General features: G+C 33.2%; 1 protein-coding gene across 1 annotated transcript; it reads left to right on the plus strand.

The window, feature by feature from the left end:
• The first annotated feature begins 1683 nt into the window (after window positions 1-1683).
• Window positions 1684-8574, plus strand: LOC115706213 (choline transporter protein 1). Its single transcript, XM_030633791.2, has 10 exons — window positions 1684-2553; window positions 3433-3791; window positions 4043-4188; window positions 4810-4993; window positions 5183-5256; window positions 5343-5456; window positions 6003-6359; window positions 7288-7548; window positions 7765-7992; window positions 8098-8574. The coding sequence occupies exons 1-10, from the start codon at window positions 2372-2374 to the stop codon at window positions 8290-8292; spliced, it is 2100 nt and encodes a 699-aa protein (XP_030489651.1). The 5' UTR covers window positions 1684-2371; the 3' UTR covers window positions 8293-8574.
• Window positions 8575-21990: the final 13416 nt, after the last annotated feature.

Raw genomic sequence — 21990 nt, forward strand, 5'->3', positions numbered from 1 at the left:
ATTAATGCATAGATATTCAAATTTCCCTTTACACAATCGGACCCCCCATCGGACCCCCCATCGGACACCCATCGGACCACCCATTGGACTACCATCGAACTCATCGGACCATATCAGGTACCAATTTTTTTTTTTTTTTTTTTTTATGTTTTTATACATAAAAAAAAAAATAGCATCAAGTGATCATCGGACCACCATCGGACCAGATTTGCTACCATTTTTTTTTTTTTATGTTTTTGTACACACAAAAGTAGCATCAGGTGACCATCAGACTACCAAATTTATTTATTTATTTATTTATTTTTATGTTTTTGCACTAAAAAAAAGTATGGGAAATTTGAGAGGGGTATTTTTGGGTTTTAGATAAAGTAGTCATATATTTTCAATAGTGATATGTATTAGTTTAGGGATAAAATATTAAGTATATATAAATATAAAAAATTTCCAATATTAAACACACTCATATTAAATAATAGAAATTTTGACATGTCGATAATTTTTAAACCAAAAACAACATACTATATTTGGGTTGTTAGCAAAAAAAACATAATATTATTGAGTTCCATCAAAATTGTGAGATCACTAAAGGAATAAATATTATTGAATTCTCAGAAAAAAGTACAATTTTTTTTTAATAAAAGTAGATAAATACATTGATGTCTTATTAGTTGTAAACAAATAGTTGAGAATTATATTGTAAAAGCGTTAATCTTAACTAAATCGAATGACCAATCTAATCTCCCTGGCCTCCATATTCAGTCTTTTGTTAGGTTTCAAATCATATTATCAAAAAAAAAAAAAAAAAAAATCATAACCAACATACAATGTGGATAGTGTCAAAAGAATTAGTTCAAGAATGAAGTAGGTGAGTGAGCACATTACAATGTGATAGGCAAAATCTAAGATCACCCAACAACTAAACTGACTTTGAAAATATTTTTCTTAAAGAATTAAGAGAACTTATCTATTTGGTTTTTTTTTTTTTTTTGGAAAAAAAAAGAAGGTAAGCTCATTTCTCATTGCCCATATTCATTCACAATTTGACCGCAAAAATCCATAATTGGGACCAAAAAGAGAAGGCCTTTAAAAAAACATTGTTTTATTTTTTTTAATATTTCAGTTGCAATTTTCAAATTTCCATTCATTGACATCACGACCAATGTCTATGCCCACCAAATACTTAATTTAGATGAGTTTAGGCATAAAAAATAGTACAAAGTCTGAAAAAAAAAACAAAATAAAACCCTTGGTTTGATTGGTCCAATCTTTTTCTGCAAAGCAATACTGATTACATAAAAGAATAGATTACCCAGAAAAAAAAGCAAAAGGAAGGCATAATTTTTGGCTTTCTTCTTCATTTTTTGGTGTGGGGTACGTCTCAAGTCTGAACTCAACTCTGACCTTAATAGGATCAGATAAAAATTCGTTCTTGGAGGGCCTTTCTGTAGTAAGTGGTCGCTTACGCTTAGTCAAGGCGTTTTTAAGTCTTGTGTAACTTTTCCACCGTCCGATTGGCCTCGAGATTCCCTCCAATAGTATCATATAGAAAGAAAAAAAAAACATCCAACGGTTGGTCTAGTGGGAATGTCTTACTGTGCTAACAGAGACACTAACTCGTGTTTAAGAGTTAATGACTTTGTTTAATTTAATAAGAAAATATTAAATAGATACCACCTCCATACCCTTCCATAACGGCTTGCTTTATTGTTTTGTCGGCTATAAGTGAAAACAGCTCACTTTTCAACTTGTTCCATTTCGCTTCCAATCCAAGTTGAGTTCCAATAATAATAACAAAATTATACTGTGTTTTTTCAATTTTCCTTTCTCTTTTCTTACAAAATTATTAAAAGGTATAATTTTTATTTTACACTGGAAATTTTCATGCATTGGCAATTGGGCACATATATCAAACAATCTTTCAAAATTTAATTTTATCATGAATGAAAAAGTAAGTTTTTTTTTAGTTATATTATAATAAAAAGAGAAGTAAGGCACTGGTCAATTGGGTTGATGAGCCTGTAAGCCAAGCCAATGGTGTACATATCTAAATCTGAAGCCACCAGACATGGATTCTGTAAGCCAAGCAACTAGTGTTATGTTACTATCTTTGTTTGAAGAGAAAATAATAAAAAAGAGCCTAAAACCAAAGTCTTAAAAATATTCCAAATCTTAAAACCCTCTTCTTAAACTTTTCACACTCTTCTTCTTTCTACTCTACTCTACTACTGCTTTTTTATTTTTCCTCTCTCTTCTTTCTTTCTTTCTTCTTCTCTTCCCAAAAGGCACTCTGTTTCTTCAAAGAATTTAGCTTTTTCTCTCTCTAGTCTACTGAAGAAGACGATTGATAGTTTAGCAGTGTGTGAGTGAAAAAATGAGGGGTCCTTTAGGTGCAGTCATTGGAAGATACCCATCAAGTGATGGTACTCAAATGGGTGGAATCATTAGTCATAACAGGAAATGTAGGGATATTGTTTTTCTTGTGATCTTTATATCTTTCTGGGTTGCTATGATTGTTAACTCCAGCTTTGGATTCAACAAAGGAAACCCTTTAAGGTAAGAATCTTGAAACTACCCCATTTCATCTCTTCTTTTTTGCTCCAAATGCCTACCTTTATTTTTCTTAAGTTTGGGTTTTATATGATTTTTATGGTAATGATTAATTTCTCTTAAATAAGTTTCTTTGTTAGCTCATGTACCTCTAATCCTTGTTCTGGGTCTGTCATTGTTTTTCCTTCTTTTCTATATTTATCACTTTAGCTTAACTGTTACAACAAAGAGTGCTCATGTCTGACTTACCCTCTTTTCGAGTCTTGCATTTTCCTATTTCTGTAGAGATCCACTGGATTAATGGAAACGAAAAATTGGGTTTTGTGTTTAATGTTTGTTTGGTACTGAGAAAGTGAGAATGAGAAGCTTTATTCATTTACTTGATGAAAAGCTACAAGGTTTTAAGTTTCTTTAACCTGCACTTGCTTAATAGCTGCATTTTTAGTATTTTCTTCATTTTTTTAGCCTGATAGTGATGCCCTTGTTAGTATTTTTGATAATACGTTTGTTTCGATAAGATGCGTGAGAAAAAGAACTACTTTTTGCTCCTATGATATGCCAAAAACTATTATCTCACCTCCATTAAGTCTAACAAACTCTATCATACATCCTATACCTTTTCTTGGGACTCAATTTGTTTTCTTCATTTTATTGTATGGAGCAACTCAAGGGAGAAAGAGAGGATAAGCTCACTTCTTAGCTTGGTTTATGCATGTTGTTCGTGTGATTTTGTTATTTTTGCTCAACTGTCAATGCAATTTTCTGTGACTCTGTTGGTGTTTGGAAAAAAAATTAAATGTTCACTTCCTGATCGATGTTACCACATGATTGCTAAAGATTTTTTTCTTCATCAACATTGTGACCTATAGTACTGTGATTAACCAGGCTCACCTATGGGCTGGACTACAAAGGAAATGTTTGTGGGGACAAGCATGCGAAACCTGGTCTTCATCAGCTTGAACTTAAATATTGGTTAAATCCTAACCAGGTCTATCAAAGTGGTTTGAAAGACAGTGACTTTGAGTTAACCAATGCAAGAACTATATGCTTATTGGATTGTCCTATCCCTTCTGATGATGCACTAAATTGGGTGTGTGATTATCCAGAAGGAGATATCCGCCTCTCAATGAACGATTGGATTGATAGAAACTATGATTATTTTGAGTTTCTCACACCTGAAATGAGAAACAGCTCTCTTCAGCTTCAGGGTCCTTGTTATCCTATCATATTTCCGAGTGTCAATGGTAAGTGGATTCGCTATGATTACTGTTTTGTTGCCAAGGGATTTTTTCATTCTGTGTAATTGTGCTTTATGCATGAGAAGCTCCCTGTTTGTTTGTTTGATTGATGATTTTTGCATTATATAGCATTACACAGACATTTCTTTTTCAGTTTATGCAAGAAAATGTTATCTTCTGTTTCCTGTTCAGTTTGTAAATTCATTTTTTATGTCTGCATTATAAAATGTTACTAAACAAATCTTTCCCTTTTCCAGTTTACTGGAGCTGCCAATTTATTGCACGTTCATCAAACATGTCTATGAGGCATTGGCAGCAAATGGGCGGAGTGCGCATCAATGAGGACATTGTTATAGATAAATCCATTCACAGATCCATCAATTCTCAGTCATCTGTTTTAAAGGTGATTTATCTTATGGTTATTTAGTATATTTTTATTGTTAAAAAATTATAATGCTTTGAATTCTTAGAGAAAATGTCTTAGTCATTCAATATATGAAAATTTTGTAGTATGGTCTCTGCTTTTAGCTTGTTACTAATTTATAATTAACAGGGAAATATATAAATAAAACTTCTTAACATGCAAGGACTTTTCCAAATACAGTTGATTTTGTTATGTTTTCCTATAGATGTTGTCGACCAACCTAACTGATTCAAGATCTGAGATCAATTAGGTTAATGGTAGGGTATTAAATTCCTATGCTTTTCTCTGAGTATGAACTACTATTGTTGATAACAACATATTTTAGGTTTATCTTATAGTTATCTTTATAAGACAAACCCTGTCTGTGGCCTATCTACTTCTAAGGCAATGAAGTGAACCAGACATAAATGTCATTCATCATGGTATTATTTAGACGAAAAATATATGGTCTCTCTCTGATTCCCCAAAATGGAAACTTGATTAATTAGTGGATGATGGACACAAAATTATTTGTTTGATAAGACACTGATAAATAAGCTTATTTGCCTGATATGTATCTAGTTTTCAAATGTATATTCATGTGTTACAACTTATTTGCAGAGGTACATGGCTGATATTGGAAAATCATGGCCAGTGCTAATAGTTTGTGGAGCAATCTTGCCTCTGTTTTTGTCGGTGATTTGGCTTCTGATGATTCGGCATTTTGTTGCTGCAATGCCTTGGATAACAGTTGTCCTCTTTAATATTCTCATAATATCAGTCACTATGTTTTATTATTTAAAAGGTGAGTAGCTTTTTGAGGCCTTGTTAATGCGGTTACTGGCACTTTCCCAGGTCTTGTTGTACTTTCTGATGCTTGTATTAGAGTCAAGCATTGGGCTTTGAATAATAATTGTTCTCTATCATGTATGCGTACTGTGGAAATGTTTTTCTTTAAACATAAATGCTGAATTTGATCTCCCTTGCTTTCTAGCTGGATGGATTGGAAATGATGCCATCACTCCCATTATCGGTCCCCATGATCCTTATGTCCATGTGTCTGCAAGGGTAGGTACCATCATTAGCCTAACCCTCAACACTGAAAGCTGCCTATACATAGTTTTGATTGCTTCTTACATTTTTTGTGCTTTCAGGAGCTAAATCAACTTCGTGGTGTTACTGTTCTTATGACTTTTGTTATGGTTGTTGCTGTTCTTACATCAATTGCTATAGTCCGCCGTATCCTTATGGCAACATCTGTTCTTAAGGCAAGTATGATATACTTCAAATAAATGTGCATTCTGTGAGAAAGCATTAATTTATGGAAAGGAAGGAAAAAATCTACTTATTAATCAAAGTTAGCTAGCTACCAAACCTTTATCGAAATCGGAGGACTCTGGATTTATAAAAGGATATCTTATTTTTGTAGCTGTGAATATCTAGAGTTATAGAAGGATGTCTTATTTTCTTGTATCTGTGAATCAAAGAGACTTTGTTATTACAATCTGCTAGGGTCAACTATCAAGTGATGTTTCCCCAAGATGAGGCAATTACTTTTCACAGATGGCAAAATCTCTCTAAGAATTTGATTGAATTGTTAACATTCATAGGAAATTGTAAACTTCTTAATACCACTATCAAGAGGAAAAAGATAAATATATTTTCATCATGCATATTGGATTCTTGACACACCTGCTTGTCCTTTAAATCAATTTCATCGATTCTGACAAACTGAATCACTGACCTGGATTTTTTCATTTCATTTACTAATTAATTTGTTAGATTCTTCTATAACATAAATATTGATATTACAGGTTGCTGCAAAGGTCATTGGAGAAGTTCAAGCGCTCATAATTTTTCCAGTCATACCATATGCCATCCTTGCAATTTTTTACATGTTTTGGTTTTCTGCTGCCTTCCATCTGTTCAGTTCGGGTGAGGTCCTCCAGAATAACTGTAACTCCAACTGCTGTGCTTATGATCTCGTGTCAAGAAAGGTCAACTGTGATCGTTGCTGCGGTTACAGCATTCATTACACTCCTCATATTGGAGTTGCCATTCTTTTCCACTTATTCGGGGGATATTGGGCTACACAGTTTTTTATAGCATGCTCCTCAACAGTGATTGCGGGTTCAGTAGCTTCTTACTATTGGGCTCGTGGTGAAACATCAGTAAGTTCTGAAGAAATATGCGTTTATATTAACATCAATGACATGTGTTGTGGTTCTGTTTATAATTATTTAATTTTTATTTGGATGACAAGAACTTAAGAAAATATATATTTTTAGACCAGAGATGGCCACTGTAATGTGGTATTATCATATGGGAGAATATCTAAGACTGGGTTAATTGCATGACACTGAAATATGTATAACTTAGCATGGGGACATTTAATTCTTCCAATTGTTTTTCCACCAGTTTGTTATAGAATTCGTCAGGTCCTATGTGTGTCATTGAAATCGACTGGTGAAGTGAGGTAAGGCATTTAATCCTCACCCGAGGCATTTTGTCCTGGTGAGGCGAGGCGTAAGCCTCAAATCCTACATTAAATATCTTTATTTTTGAACTGTAAACTTTGAAGCACTAGTATCTATCAAAACCAGTACTAGGATTTTAGGAATAAATTGCTAGATGAGGCACTTTTTTTAGGCCCAGTATTTAGAAAATTCAATTAACATAAATAATATAATTGTTATTTAAGCTATTTTTGTTAGGTTCAACACTTTGAACAATCCAAAAAGTGAGACTGTAGCCTTGAGACGTTCCCTTTTTGGGTGCCTGAAATAGTGAGGCCTAAGCCTTAGTTAACCTCTTCTTTGTAATGTGGGTTGGTTGAATTGTTGAAATAGCAATGAAGTGGCCTGGATTTTAATTTACCTGGTCCATCTGAGGTCTCAAAAGTTGTATGTGATTGGCTTTTTGTAAGAGGAACTTTGTTTGGATATAATATCTTCTCATAATTTGGATATAATAGTCTCTGCAAGATGAAGTTTTTTTCCTTCTTGCAACTGCTAGATGAATTGTTTGAGATATTATACTATTTCATTAAATTGCATTACTTTTCTCATCATATGCTTATTGTAATTATTATATACGCAGCCAGAAATTCCATTTCTTCCAGTCTTTTCCTCCATGAAGCGGCTCATAAGGTACGGCCTCGGGTCAGTTGCTCTTGGCTCCCTGATTCTGTCATTCGTGGAATCAATCCGTTTTATGCTTGAATCAATTCGTCGGAAACTGAAAGTTGCTGGCACCTCGCCTGATAATTGGTTTGGAAGAGTGGCATTCCATATTTCCAAGTTTTGCCTAAGATGTATAGATTGGACCATCAGATCAGTGAACCGCAATGCCTACATCATGGTAATTCAAGAAATTCTACTTGTAGTCATGACTTGTGTAGTTAGTTCTGAATGCATTGATGTTTGGCTTCACCATCACCAATATCGTCCTTGGGATATACTAGAGTCCCATATATATTATGTTCTACGGCAATAATAATTTCATGCCACCATAAATACTTAGTTGTTATATAAGTATTTGGTCTAATTCTTTGTATGCTTTTTAATGTCTTTGCAGATTGCGATAACAGGTAAAAGCTTCTGCAAGTCATCTTCCATTGCCACAGATTTGATTATCAACAACATACTTCGAATAGGGAGAGTCAATGTGATTGGAGATGTGATCTTATTCCTTGGAAAGCTGTGTGTTAGCCTCTCAAGCGCTCTTTTCTCATTCCTCATGCTGGATACTCACAAATACAGATCGTCACACAACAAGATCTCTTCTCCGCTGTTTCCTGTACTGGTATGTTATGATCAATAGCTAAACGTCACTTGTTCTTCATTAAAATCAGATATGTTTTTTAAATTAAACCTCTTTCATTGTTGTTTTGTGTTGTGTTTCATGAAGGTTTGTTGGGGCCTTGGTTATGTCGTCGCCACTCTTTTCTTTGCGGTGGTGGAGATGTCCATCGACACCATCATTCTTTCTTTCTGCCAAGACTCGGAAGAGCACCAAGGGACCGCACAATACGCTCCTCCCCTTCTCATTGAAACTCTCAACGACCAAAATGAGATGCAGAGACTTACGCAAGGACCTCAGTGAAAATAGCTCATATATGTATAATTGGATCATATATTTGCTTGATGAAACTCAAGAATCCTTATACTTTATTAGGTCATTTTCTCCTACCTTTTCACCCTTTGAAATTTTTGTTTCATTTAACCTGTGTTGTATATGCTTAAGTTTTTGGTAAAAGCCAGAGGGAAAAGGAAGCCTTTCGAGAGACAGTTTTATACTTTTCAACTGAGAATACAAGACAATTGTAGGAATAAGTCATGTAACTGAGAATATATATATAAATAGTTACTAAAAAATTGCATAGAATTAATCTGTTGGAAATATTTGGAAACTGAGAAACACTTCATAGAATATATGACATTCAGTTATTCCCTACAATATGAAATATCAAAATAACCGTGTTGTATACTTTTGGCTTGTCGGCTGGAATTCCTGCTTCGATGTTCTGTCTTATTCAGATCACTTTAAACAAAAATAAAAATTGTTTGATGAATGCAATTTGTTTTTACATTACTTTTTTTTAAAAAAATTCTGCTGTAAAGTGTAACACTAGTGTTAGTTTGTGTGTGTTTAGTGGGATGGTATTTAACATTGTTTATTAGATTATATAAGTGAGATCGATTTTAATAATTTATTTTTAGTGGGAAAAAATCAATTTAAATTCAATCACAAAGAATGTATTGCTATACATCAAAATTAGTGTTTTATGAGTTTTTATACTATGTTTGTAAAAATGTGGGTTTTATTTTTTTCTTTTCAACATAGTTATTTTATGAGAAAAATAGTTACTGTTTAGTCTGTTTACAGTATCCAGTTACTGTTTTTCCTGTAAAATAAAAGTTCCCCTCAAAATAATTCTATTTTAGTAACAATATTACTATGTTGGCTTAAAAGATTTTGTATAAAAAATGAGTTTTGTTGACTAGCAATACTGAATAATGTAAAGAATATCAATATCTACCGTGTATTTTTCATTGTTTATTGAACTAGGATTGTTTTATAAATGTAATGTACACACATGACTACAAACACATACGTAGAATCCAAACATATGGGTTCTTATGTTTAGGAAGAAAGTAGGTATTTGTAGAATACCATAGAAAGAAATGAGAGTAAACATTTCCCCTTGTTTATTTTGTTTTGTAAGAGAAAATGAGAATGTTAGAAAAATTAATAATGAACCCAAGATCTATTTGTATATAACATAGAACACAATAGTAATATATAATAATTAGGTATGTGTACCTGATTGATCCATAGCAATTATCTCTGTTTGATCCACAGCAGTTACTCCACTTTGATAGTGCAATACTATCAACTAAGTCATCCTCCCTAGATCTCTAAATCAGAAGCAGTTTTATTTATCTGATTATCAAAAGGTATACAATTGTGATGAGACAATATGTATTTATAGAGTTAGGGAGGGGACTTAGCTACAAAACCCTAGTTGGGCTGGGCCTGCTCATCAAAGGCTTCAAATAACTAGAAAAGCCCACACTTCGCTTCACCTAGACTTTACACACAGATGCTAAGCCCATTAACAATTGATCACCAACAACATGGGCTAACACAGCAAAGAACTATCCAATCAACCCAAGTTTTAATAAAACCAATAAAATTTAATGTAAGCCCAAATAAAAGTCTAACATTCTCCCACTTGGGCTACATTGATTTTAATACATATATATTATATTAAAATAATTTTGTTTGAAAACGACTCATGGGTTGAACAACAGGAAAACATTTGTGGCCACTTTAAAAAATGATAGTTCTCTGATAGCATCTCAACATACCGGTCCAATTTAACCTTTGATAATGAACTATGACAGTCATATTGTTTTTAACTCAACAAAAGACATTCATAATCACAAATACCAAAGTATTAAATCGACATGGTCAATAAGTCTAGTAGTGTGGTAAGGAATTATGTTCAACATGTGATCAATTTAAAATAACATAATATCCTTATCAGTCCTCAATTTCACTGATACCGTGATGCTTAATAAATAAGCCAGTGAAATTAAACATACACTACTTAATAAATAAGTAAGTGTCACTAAACTTGCTTAAAAAATTAAGCCAACAAAATATCATTGTCTTTTAGTAAATATACTTAAAATACAATGATCACAACAAGATATGAACTACATGCTTTCAATTCAATTATTCTCGAGAATATAACAAAGCCTAACTGAAAGCATAAACATCCAATAATCAAAAAATATTGGCCCACAAAGTAGTTCATAACATTAACAAGTAAATTACATATAAATGTAATCTCAAAAGATAAAGCAAGAAACTCCCACTAATCCAAAGGAGCAAAAGATTATAAAATCCCCATATCAAAAACATGTTTATCAAACAATATGGCACTTAATCCTTTGGTTAGAGGATCTGCTAACAACAACTTGGTCTTTCAATATTCTATCACAATGTCTCCTTTCTTGACCAAGTCTCTAATAGTGAGATACTTTATTTCCATATGTTTAGAAGCACTACTAATCTCATTATTCTTTGAAAGAAAACAACAATATTATTATCACAATAGATTAGTATAGGAGAGGAAATAGGATCAACTAGTCGTATCTCTAAAATCAAATTCTTTAACCATAAAGCTTACAAAGATGCCCCATAACATGCAACAAATTTAACATATATAATAGATGATACGATTAAAGTCTATTTAACACTTTTTCAAGAAATAGCAGCACCAACAAAAGTGAAAATATAGCCAGAAGTTGACTTTAAATCATCTACATAACCACCAAAATCTGAATCTGAATAACCAACAACTTAAAGATTGTTGACATGCTTATACACAAGCATAAAACTCTTCGTTCTATGCAAATATCTCAAAACTTTATTGGCTGCAACCAAATGATCATGGCCAGGATCATATAAATATCTCCTAAGAACATCGACCATGAAAGCAATATCAGGTCTAGTGCAAACCTAAGCATACATCAAACTCCCTACTGCACTTGCATATGGGATATTCTTCATTGCTTCTCTTTTTTAAGTCGTTCTTAGGACATTGTTGCTTAGTGAACTTGTCCCCTTTCAGAATAGGAACAGAACCAGCTTTACACAAATCCATGTTGAACCTTTTGAGCACACGATTAATGTAAGCTTCTTGAGATAAGCCAAGAGCTTTTCGATTCCTGTCACGATGGATCTCAATCCCCAAAACATAGGATGCCTCTCCAAGATCTTTCATATCAAGATTGGAAGACAGAAAATTTTTGGTCTCATTTAGTAATGACAAATCACTGCTGGCAAGTAAAATGTCGTCTACATAAAGAACAAGAAAAATATAACGACTCCCACTGATCTTCATATAAATACACTGATCAAACTTGTTCTCTACGAAACCAAACGATGTCACAACCTTGTCAAACTTCAAGTACCACTGGCGAGATGCTCCGTTTCGAGACCATAAATGGATCGTTTTAACTTGCAAACCAAGTTGTCATTTCCATTTTCCTCGAAGCCTTCAGGTTGAGACATATAGACTTGCTCACTCAATTCTCCATTCAGAACAACAGTTTTTAACAATCATTTGATGCAACTTTGAATCAGATTGCACAACTAAATCCATAATAATTATGAATAAATCTTTAGTGGAAACAGGTGAGAAAATTTTGAGTGTAATCAATACCTTCTCTTTGAGTAAAGCCTTTAGCCACTAAACACGCTTTAAACCTTTCAATCTGTCCCTTTTTATCCCTTTTAGTTCTTAAAAAATCCATTTGCAACCTATTGGTTTGAAACCATCAAGTATTGGAACTAACTTCCACACATACATTATTTTTGTCCATGAACTTAATCTCATCATCCATAGCTTCTATCTATTTTGAAGAATGTGGACAATTAGGTGCTTCACTGTAAGTGACAGGATCCACAAAATGATCAATATCATATTCTCCTTCTCCAAGATAAACAAAATTATCATGACACTTTGTTGACTTCTTTTGTCTCTGAGATCTCCATATAGGAGGTACTTCTGGAATAACCTCTATTTATTGACCATCATTTTGAATGACATATTCCACAATTAGATTTCTCTGATAACATGACCCTCATCAACAACAAAAACTTCTTCAATAATAGGTTCCTTATCAATAATAGGACCCTCGTCATCTTAGATATTAGGAGCAATATATTCATCAGTAATGGGAGTGTTATCAACTAGAGTAAGAATAAGACTACCATTATTATCATCTCTTGAAAAAGACATAGGAATAAAAATTCCTTTAGATGACTCCCCCGTTTCAAGAGACGTTGAAGGAATATTTTCAGCAACATCAAATTCTAAAAATTTAGCAGTCTGAGATTCAACAATTCGCGTACCACGAGTAGGATAGCAAAAGCGATAGCGTTTTGAGCGCATTGGATAACCAATGAAATAACAGCGATTTCTTCTCGGATCTAACTTTTTCAAATTAGGATCATAAATCTGTACTTCAGCTGGACAACCCCATACACGAAGATGATTTAGACTAGGCTTCCGCCCAGTCCACAACTCAAAAGGGGTCTTATGAACAGATTTACTGGGAACATGATTTAAAATATAAGTTGCAGTCATAAGTGCTTCACCCCATAAAAACTCTGGAAGATTTGTTCTACTCATCATGCTTCTCACCATATCCATGAGAGTGCGATTTCTCCTTTCAGCAACGCCATTTTGCTCAGGTGAACCAGGCATAGTGTATTGAGCAACTATACCATTTTCTTGTAAGTACTCTGCAAAAAGCCCCATGTGTTGTCCAGATTCTGTATAACGACCATAATATTCTCCTCCACGATCAGAATGAACAACTTTGATGACTCTTCCTAATTGTTTCTCAAGAACATTTCGAAAGATTTTGACTTTATTAAAAGCCTTGGATTGTCTCTGATCAGGTAGGTGAGGCCATAAGAAGAAAAAACATCGATAAAAGTTATAAAATACTTGTTGCTGCACAACGTGTTGGAATAAGGTTTACTGATGTTAGTGTGGATAATCTCTTATAAAGAGTGACTATAGTGAGCAGTCTGCTTTCTTATTTTAGTCAATTTTTCACCAGTACAATCAGCACAAGTATCACAACCAGAAACATCAACAGGAGAAAGAATTTTAGCTAGAAGTAATCGATCAATTCTTTCTTTAGAAATATGACCCGATTTATCGTGCCAGAATAATAAGGATGTTATCTTAATATAAGATTTCTTATCCACAATATTCACAATATTGAAAAAGGAAGCTACGGAAGTCAATGATAATTTGAAAAGAATATCAGAGTAAAAACAATTTCCAATTATTCGGAGTCAAACATAATGTTAACACTATAATTGGTAAAACGAAAAGAAAATCATTGTTTAACTAAATGCGGAAGCGAAACTGAATTACTTTAAAAGTAAGAATCAAGAAATTACTGTTCAAAATAATCTGAACACTAAACTGTAATTCAAGAATAAGTGTGCCAACATAGATAGGATCAACTCCAACATAAGTGCCACTTTAAGCTTTGACTCCCTCTCACTTATTTGCTTGAGATCCCTTAGCCTCTGGTTGTGGTTGTTTCTTTTCATATTTTCTTTATCCTTTGTTAGGCTTGAGGTGAGAAACAAAGTGAGAAGACTCATTATTTTCAATTTGTTATCTTGCTTGTTTCAGCTACACACTGAGAAATAAGGTCACTAACACTCCATGCTTTATTATAAGTGTTTAGGCAGTCTTGATAAAGCTAAAAGAGGTAGGGAGTTCATGAAGAACTTAAAGAATGGTGTAAAAGCCGGGAAGAGGAATATTATGTTCTTTCAACTCGGACTGAACATGAATAATTTTCAGAATAAAACCTCGCACTCCTTTGCTTTTTCATACTTAATGGTTGCCATTTCATCCATAAGATGTCCAGCTTTAGCGATTTCACTAGTGTGAAATAGTTTTTCTACTACTTTGAAAAACTCATTAGTATTTGAGGTGTTTGGCAAACCATCAAAAGATGTTCGGGAATTAAACGGTTCATAGCAATGAGACTAAGATGATTTGAATTTTTCCAATGTGCATGAAGAATTTTTTTTTTTTTGGGCAACAATTCTGATATTAGAATAAGATCAGCAGATTTTTCTTCTCGAAGGCATAAGTCCAAATCTATTATGCCTAAAGTAATTTTCACATCTCGTTTCCATGTCTTAAAGTTGGAAGCATTCAGAATTCAGATGAAAACGTTATTGTTGTTCGCAGAAAAGAGACCGAAAAATCCAAAAATTAAAATTAAAACTTGAATAAGCAATATGAGCAATGCATTAGAAAATATTGTAGAATCAACTGGTCATTATAAACTCCCCTTTGGGGTGAGAATATAACACACACATGATCTACCTTCATGAAGTTAACAACAAAGAAAAAATACATATCATTTAAGAATTTTATTACCTTTGGGCAAATAAATTTCTTAAAAATATATATTAATTCAAGCAAAAAATAATAATAAATTTATATATTTAAATTATTACCTTTGGGCAAATAATGAAAATATATGTATTTAATATTAACTCACTTCATGGAATGTGAACTAATACATGTAAATACTACCTTTGGGCAAGTAATTACACATATAGTCAACCAAAATATATAATATTTTCTTCAACATGTGAAATTTGGTGATAAAACAATCATTGAAAATTAATAATTTTCAACCAAATTTCTAAAAGAGAGATATTAATTGCTTTTATTATATTGATAATAAAAAAATAAAGTGTTCACCATAACACATTATTTTTATATCAAATAATCAAGTTTTATAACTTTAGAACAACAATTAATGGAAAAATGTGAAATAAAGAATATTGGTGGAGATTACATAGTCAAGATAAATCAAATAAGAGAGTGACTATGTTTTATGGAACGAGAAGAAACCCAAAAAATTTTCTATGATTTACGGATTTTGAAAAATCATCAAAAATTATTTTTAATAATTTTTTAACTGCATAATTATCATTAAAATAATAATAATTATTAAACGGAGTCAAAAAATTAATTAAAAATCATAGAAAAATCAGAAATTTAATTTTAAGCACGATGGAAAAAAAAAACGTCGAAAAACGACACCCGACGGTGCCGCACGCGCCCCCACGCGCGGGCTGTGCGAGTGGGCATCGCTGGCTGGGAGTCATCTTCTTCCTCCAGCATGGGTGAAACGGGTCGAGCCCGACCCGGTTGCAGGCGGTCGGGTCTGGACGTGAAATTCCGGCGAAAACCGACGGAAAACTTTGGGATTTTGAGGGGTTTCGATCGGTATTGGATTTCTAGTCCATCTAGACTACTAATTTCGAGTTTTTAAGGCTCAATGTCTAGATCTCATGGCAAAAACAATCCGAAAAATTAAGAACAAAAAACAATCCGATTTTACAATGTGTGTTATCCAATTCGAAAAATTAAATGGGCAGAAACATTGTAAATTAGTTGGTAATGAGATTTGCACTACCAATTTTAATGTATAAACAATAGAATCAAAAATCCCAAATTGAATTTCATAAAGAAAAAATACATAAACCCTAAAAAAATTAATCTTAAAATTCTCCTAATTTACTCAATGATTTTATGCAAGTAATATATCAAAAGAAAGAGAATTTAATGAGGAATAAAACCCCTAAACTTTTAAGATCGAAAAATAAAAAATTCAACATAAAATAATAACGAAATTAATATGTAATTGGAAAAAAATAAAATAAAAATAACATATACATATTAATTGTTATAAAAATTATAGGTTCTAAATCATATACAATAGGCAATCTGATACCACATGATAGATAAATTAATAATGAACCCAAGATCTATTTGTATATAACATAGAACACAATAGTAATATATAATAATTAGGTATGTGTACCTGATTGATCCATAGCAATTATCTCTGTTTGATCCACAGCAGTTACTCCACTTTGATAGTGCAATACTATCAACTAAGTCATCCTCCCTAGATCTCTAAATCAGAAGTAGTTTTATTTATCTGATTATCAAAAGGTATACAATTGTGATGAGACAATATGTATTTATAGAGTTAGGGAGGGGACTTAGCTACAAAACCCTAGTTGGGCTGGGCCTGCTCATCAAAGGCTTCAGTCAACTAGAAAAGCCCACACTTCTGCTTCACCTAGACTTTACACACAGATGCTAAGCCCATTAACAATTGATCACCAACAACATGGGCTAACACAGCAAAGAACTATCCAATCAACCCAAGTTTTAATAAAACCAATAAAATTTAATGTAAGCCCAAATAAAAGTCTAACAGAGAAGGCTAACGATAAATCAAAATCTTCTAGTTTTTGTATAAAACAGGACTATTTAATGTTATATATTTGCACGAGTACAGAGCAACACAAAGTAAATGAAATATTTGACTAATATTTAAATCTTTATCAATTTCCATTTTTAAAAAAAAATCTTTGTCAATTTTGGTTTTAGCATGTAACATCATGAACAATAAATTGTATGTTTATTTTTGTTTTTCTTTTTTTGGCTAAACAAATTGTATGGTTTAAAGGTTAACAAACGAAAAATGAAAAATGTTTGTTGACTGTTGCGCTATTGCATATTCTGTAAGATTGTAAACATAATTCAAAACTCATTTATATAATACTTTCACTTGTGTTCATTTAACTTAAACCATATTTAAATTTAAGTGATGATCACTCTTGCATGCAAGGAAAAGAAATGATCTATATAATCATTTATTTGTTCTTAAAGTAGATGAATGTTTTTAGTTTAAACTTTAAAGGGTTCCTCTCTTAAACTCCTTTCTCTCAAAGGACTTTTAGTGACCTCTCCTCTCCTACCTAGTATAATAAAACACTTTAAACAAATCTCAAACCTGGTTTGGCTGTATATCTTCACGAAAGTTCGAATAATTTTGTAACCCGGAAATCTTATACATGTACAACATTAAATATGTTTAGCAAAAGCCAAATCTCTCTCTCTCTCTCTCTCTCTCTCTATATATATATATATATATATATTATTTAATATATAAATAAATAAGCATGCAAATCGCAGGGAAGAAAAGCTGGGAACGATCCTATGAAAAATGCAAAAGAAAGTGAGAAAACCATGCCAATGGTTTCGTTCAGCTCTCTTCAATCTTAAATTTTGTTTACAACACAAACTGCATGACTATATCCCGAATACTCGACAAGAAATAAACCCAAAACACTCTTTTCTATATATATACGTCTTTATTATTATATATACGAATACCCCAAACTCATTAACCATATACTCATCAAACATGGCCGCTTTCAAGTTAGGCCTTACGATCTTCCTCTGCTTAAGCAGTTTCAGCTACTCTTACAGAGTCCTTATAAACACTCCACAACAACAACCGCCGGATTTTCCCTCGTTCACTAGAACTGAGGGAGTGTATGTCGATGCTCACTGGGGGATGATGGGCCTTGTTCCCCACTCGGGTTTGGTCGCCAGCTCCGGTACCGGCACCGGATACGGCTCTGGTACTGGCTCGGGTACCGGAAGAGGGTACGGATCTGGGCCAGGTACTGGAAGAGGGTACGGTTCTGGGTCTGGATATGGGTCAGGTATCGGAAGTGGGTATGGGTCTGGGTCCGGATACGGGTCTGGGTCCGGATCAGGATACGGTGGATCTTCAGGAACTGGAATTGGAATTGGAGTGGGCCAGGGTGGCAATGGTGGTGGTAACTGTGGGTATGGGGGATGTAATGGGCCTTATAACTGTAATCCTGTTACGGGAGAAGGTTGTGGGCCTGGGGTTGGGAACTGTGGTAATGGGCCATGCCCACCTGTGTCTAATGAACCTCCATGTAGAGACACTTTTCCTCCTCTTCCTCCTAACCCTCCTACTAATCCTCCTTTTAATGGGCCTCTTCCATGTCCTTACAACAATTGTCCACCTTATACTGGTGGCAGCTACCCCAACGGCCCTACCCATGTTGGGAATGATATTGGTGACCACAACCATGCTCCCAATACTAATCCTGGTACGAATCCTAGGGAGGTCCATAATGAGCCCGGTAATAATGTTCCAAACCCATCCTTGGTCCATAAAATGCCACTTGATGAAGCCTATGTTGGATCTGCTCAAGGTTGGGCCGCACAAGATCAACAGATTCGTAACTAAATTAGTAAAATTATATGTAACAAAGTTGAAATAATGAACTTCTCACTAAAGCCTTTAAAAATAAGATCATCTTCGTATAGTTCTTATCCTTCAAATGAAAATGAAATGCATAGATGATGTCCCTGTTTTTGTTGTGTTACTTCTCATTAAAAAAAATGTTATTTGGTGCTTATAAAATGAAAGAATATGTTTTAAAACAAATTAAATAGATAATTTAGGCCAAAATAAAGTTTCTAACACACCATCTATGTATATTCCTGTTAATTATTTAGTAACTACTCACAATTGGATAGCACTTAGCAGAAAAACTGACTAAAATCACATACGTTTGTATCTGAAATACATTCAATCTCTAATAGTCTAATTCTCCTTGTGAGTAATAATAGCAATACTAAAAATTTCAGAGATTTCTCAGCCGTTATTATACCATATGATTTCCTATTTCCTGCAGTATTATGTTCACTTGTATTCTTTATGTCCAAGGTTAATTTGAAGTGTCATGTTTGGATTTATTTATAATGATATATTAAATTAGCGAGTAAGTGGTTTAGTGGCAAAGTGCTTACTCTTAATCAGTAATTTCTATAGAGGTTATGGGTTCATATTTAGATGGCTTAATTCTTTGAAAATCTTAAATGTGAGAGCAATGACAATGACATCCATCTCAAGGGCATTAATGCACAAAGTGCACGGCAGGGCTGACCAGCCTCAGAGGGTGGGCGAGGTTGGAGCTCTCATGGTTATATTGTCCACCATAGGCCTTATAATCCCATAGGCCATAGCTTATTACAGAGTTAATTACAAGACAAGTACTCTATTAAATTTCTGTCAAATAGTAGAATTAATTAACCATTGGTATAATTCCTTCAACAAAAAACATAATGGTATTATACCCTATATTTTACGAGAATAATGGCTAACTTTTTCAATGATCAATATCGCAGCTTAGAGAATAAATAATAAGAAGTCACTTTTCCACTTGTATACAAATCGAATCAATCAAAAAAGTTGAAGGCCCAATTGAGAGAGAGAAAGAAAAAGAGCCAAAATGGAGTCATAATAATGTCCCCACTGTTCGATGAAATGTTGCCAAAAATGTCCACGTAATTAAGTACATGTTCATTTCTCATCACTACATGTTGTAAACACACGCCCTTAGTGCCTTACCTTATGCATCCTGGCATCCCTACTTTACAACCCCATCAGAATAAATTGGCCCATAAAAGAGACACCGTCGGATATATGAGCAATGCCAAGTGTAAAGGAATATTCTACCACTGCTAAGCTATATGCATGTTTTAAGTCACTAACACACACAATCAGCCACACTCTCTCTACGAGGCACCACGAAGTAGCACACCACATATTGATAGCAGGGGACCATATAACAGTCTTTTCCTCTTGTATATAATGCTCAACAATTTAAGCTATTACATAACCATATCTTACATCACTACTACTTCTTACCAAAACACACATTTCTTCTCTCTATTACTTTAATCTCTCTTCCTCTTTAAGAAGATGGTGATGCTTGTTGACCTTGTTGACTCATTGTGGAGCAAGAAGCATGTAAGTGACTTTACTGCCACTACTACTGCCCATAACGTCAACTATGGTTACATTTCAGAGGGATCTATGGATGGAGATGACGATGACGATGATGATACTGGTTATGATTATGCTCCGGCTGCATAATCTATATATATATAATTATATATGTACCTTGTAACTAATTCAGGGCTATCACTTTATAAGTTCAGAGCAAAAAAATTTCTTGGTAGGACAGGCTACATAGTTGGGGTTTAATTTCTTGATTAATTTGTACGCCTTAATGGTTTATATTTATAGAGGTATCTATAATGTAATTGTGTCAATTAGTGAAGTTATTATGTATGCAGCAAGACAGAGATGTTATTGTTTAAGCAATGAAATTAAGTTACGTAATTATAATTTTGTTTTTAGGACCTGTTTTAGTCACTTAGGCTAACTACTTATCTGTTAAACCTAATCAAGGGTCCTGCTCTCATTTGTAGTATCAATCTTCCTTTACAGAGATAAAAGAAACACTTTTGTTTTCAGAGCCATTTAATTCACACCTATCCAAATGATTAAATAGCCGCATGAGATCCTAATTTATATCATCATAATTAATTATCAATTATTTTGTTATTTCCAACAGTGGTTGGATTCTTTACTAAAACATCGCTTTAGCATCCACCCATTTCATGTTTTTGCTTTGGAACTAATTATAATTTTGTTATTGTGGACGGTTGGATGCTAATTAATTAAAGCATGTTCAAGTTTTGTATTTTACGATTTCCCTCATCCAGCATGCTAATTAAGGGTAAAGACTGGAATTTATAAAGTGACGAAATGGCGTGGACAATTGGACATTATTTTTGTAAGAGCCACAAAAATGTGTTAACATTAAAATGTTATTTCAATAGTAAAATGATATTTGCTAGATTTGGTGAGGAGGATCATGATAAATAGGCCGTTTGGGATAAACCCGATAGCAGAGCCATAAGGGTGATCTTGACCCAAAATGGATCATGTCGATTGGAGATAGATGGTGCCCAACATTTTAATAATAAGGCTTGATTACACAAAGTTTCTAGAACAATGACACCTCACCAAAGGGTGAGAAAACTCTAACAACAATGAGAATATACTCTGACAAATGTAACTGAAAGGATAAAGAAAAGTATATTAGAATATTTCTAATTAAGGAAATAAAATAATATTATTGATTCTGATAAATGAATATTTTATATTCATTGAATCTGGACAGAATCAATTACGTAATATTCTATATATGGTCAGATTTCTATATTCATTACCTGATTTGATTTCCTGAATTAATTGTCATAATATTCTGACAATTAATGTGGCATAGATACTGATGGAGTATCTCACCTATAAATATAGGGTCTCGGTCCCCGAGCTCCTCACTCATTCTGTTCATAACAGCAAATTCCATCTAAAGAGAGTTGAGAGAGCGAGGAAGCCCGATTACCCATGGTAGTCAATTTCCTTTGCAGATCAAAGCTTATGTGGGTTTGAAGCTCAAGATTCAATGGCTGGAGGTATTTCGATCCTTATTCATAGTGTATATATGTTTGATTAATTCCGCACTTAATACTTAAACATATACATTTCAGTTTATATATATAAATTATTCTCTAACAGTTGGTATCAGAGCGGTTTTTATCTCTGCCTTGATTTTAGTTTGAGTTTCATATATATATATATACTCGTATGTACAGTGTTTATATATATATATATATTTAATTCAGTGTTGATATATATATTTATTTTCGTTTGTGTATATATTTATATATTCATATTCATTCAATCCCAATTATATATATACATATATATTTTCATACATATATACTTGTTTATTCATTCAGTTCATATATATATATTCATATATATATATATTTTTTCTTCATTTCATTACGTATATATGTTGTATATATATATATTATTTATATATCTAAATGCTATATACAAATATATACATATATACATTTCATGTTTATATATATACATACAGTATTTTTATTTTTCTGTATATATA

The sequence above is a fragment of the Cannabis sativa genome, chromosome 1 (genome assembly GCF_029168945.1).
Source record: "Cannabis sativa cultivar Pink pepper isolate KNU-18-1 chromosome 1, ASM2916894v1, whole genome shotgun sequence".
In the NCBI taxonomy this organism is placed as follows: domain Eukaryota; kingdom Viridiplantae; phylum Streptophyta; class Magnoliopsida; order Rosales; family Cannabaceae; genus Cannabis; species Cannabis sativa.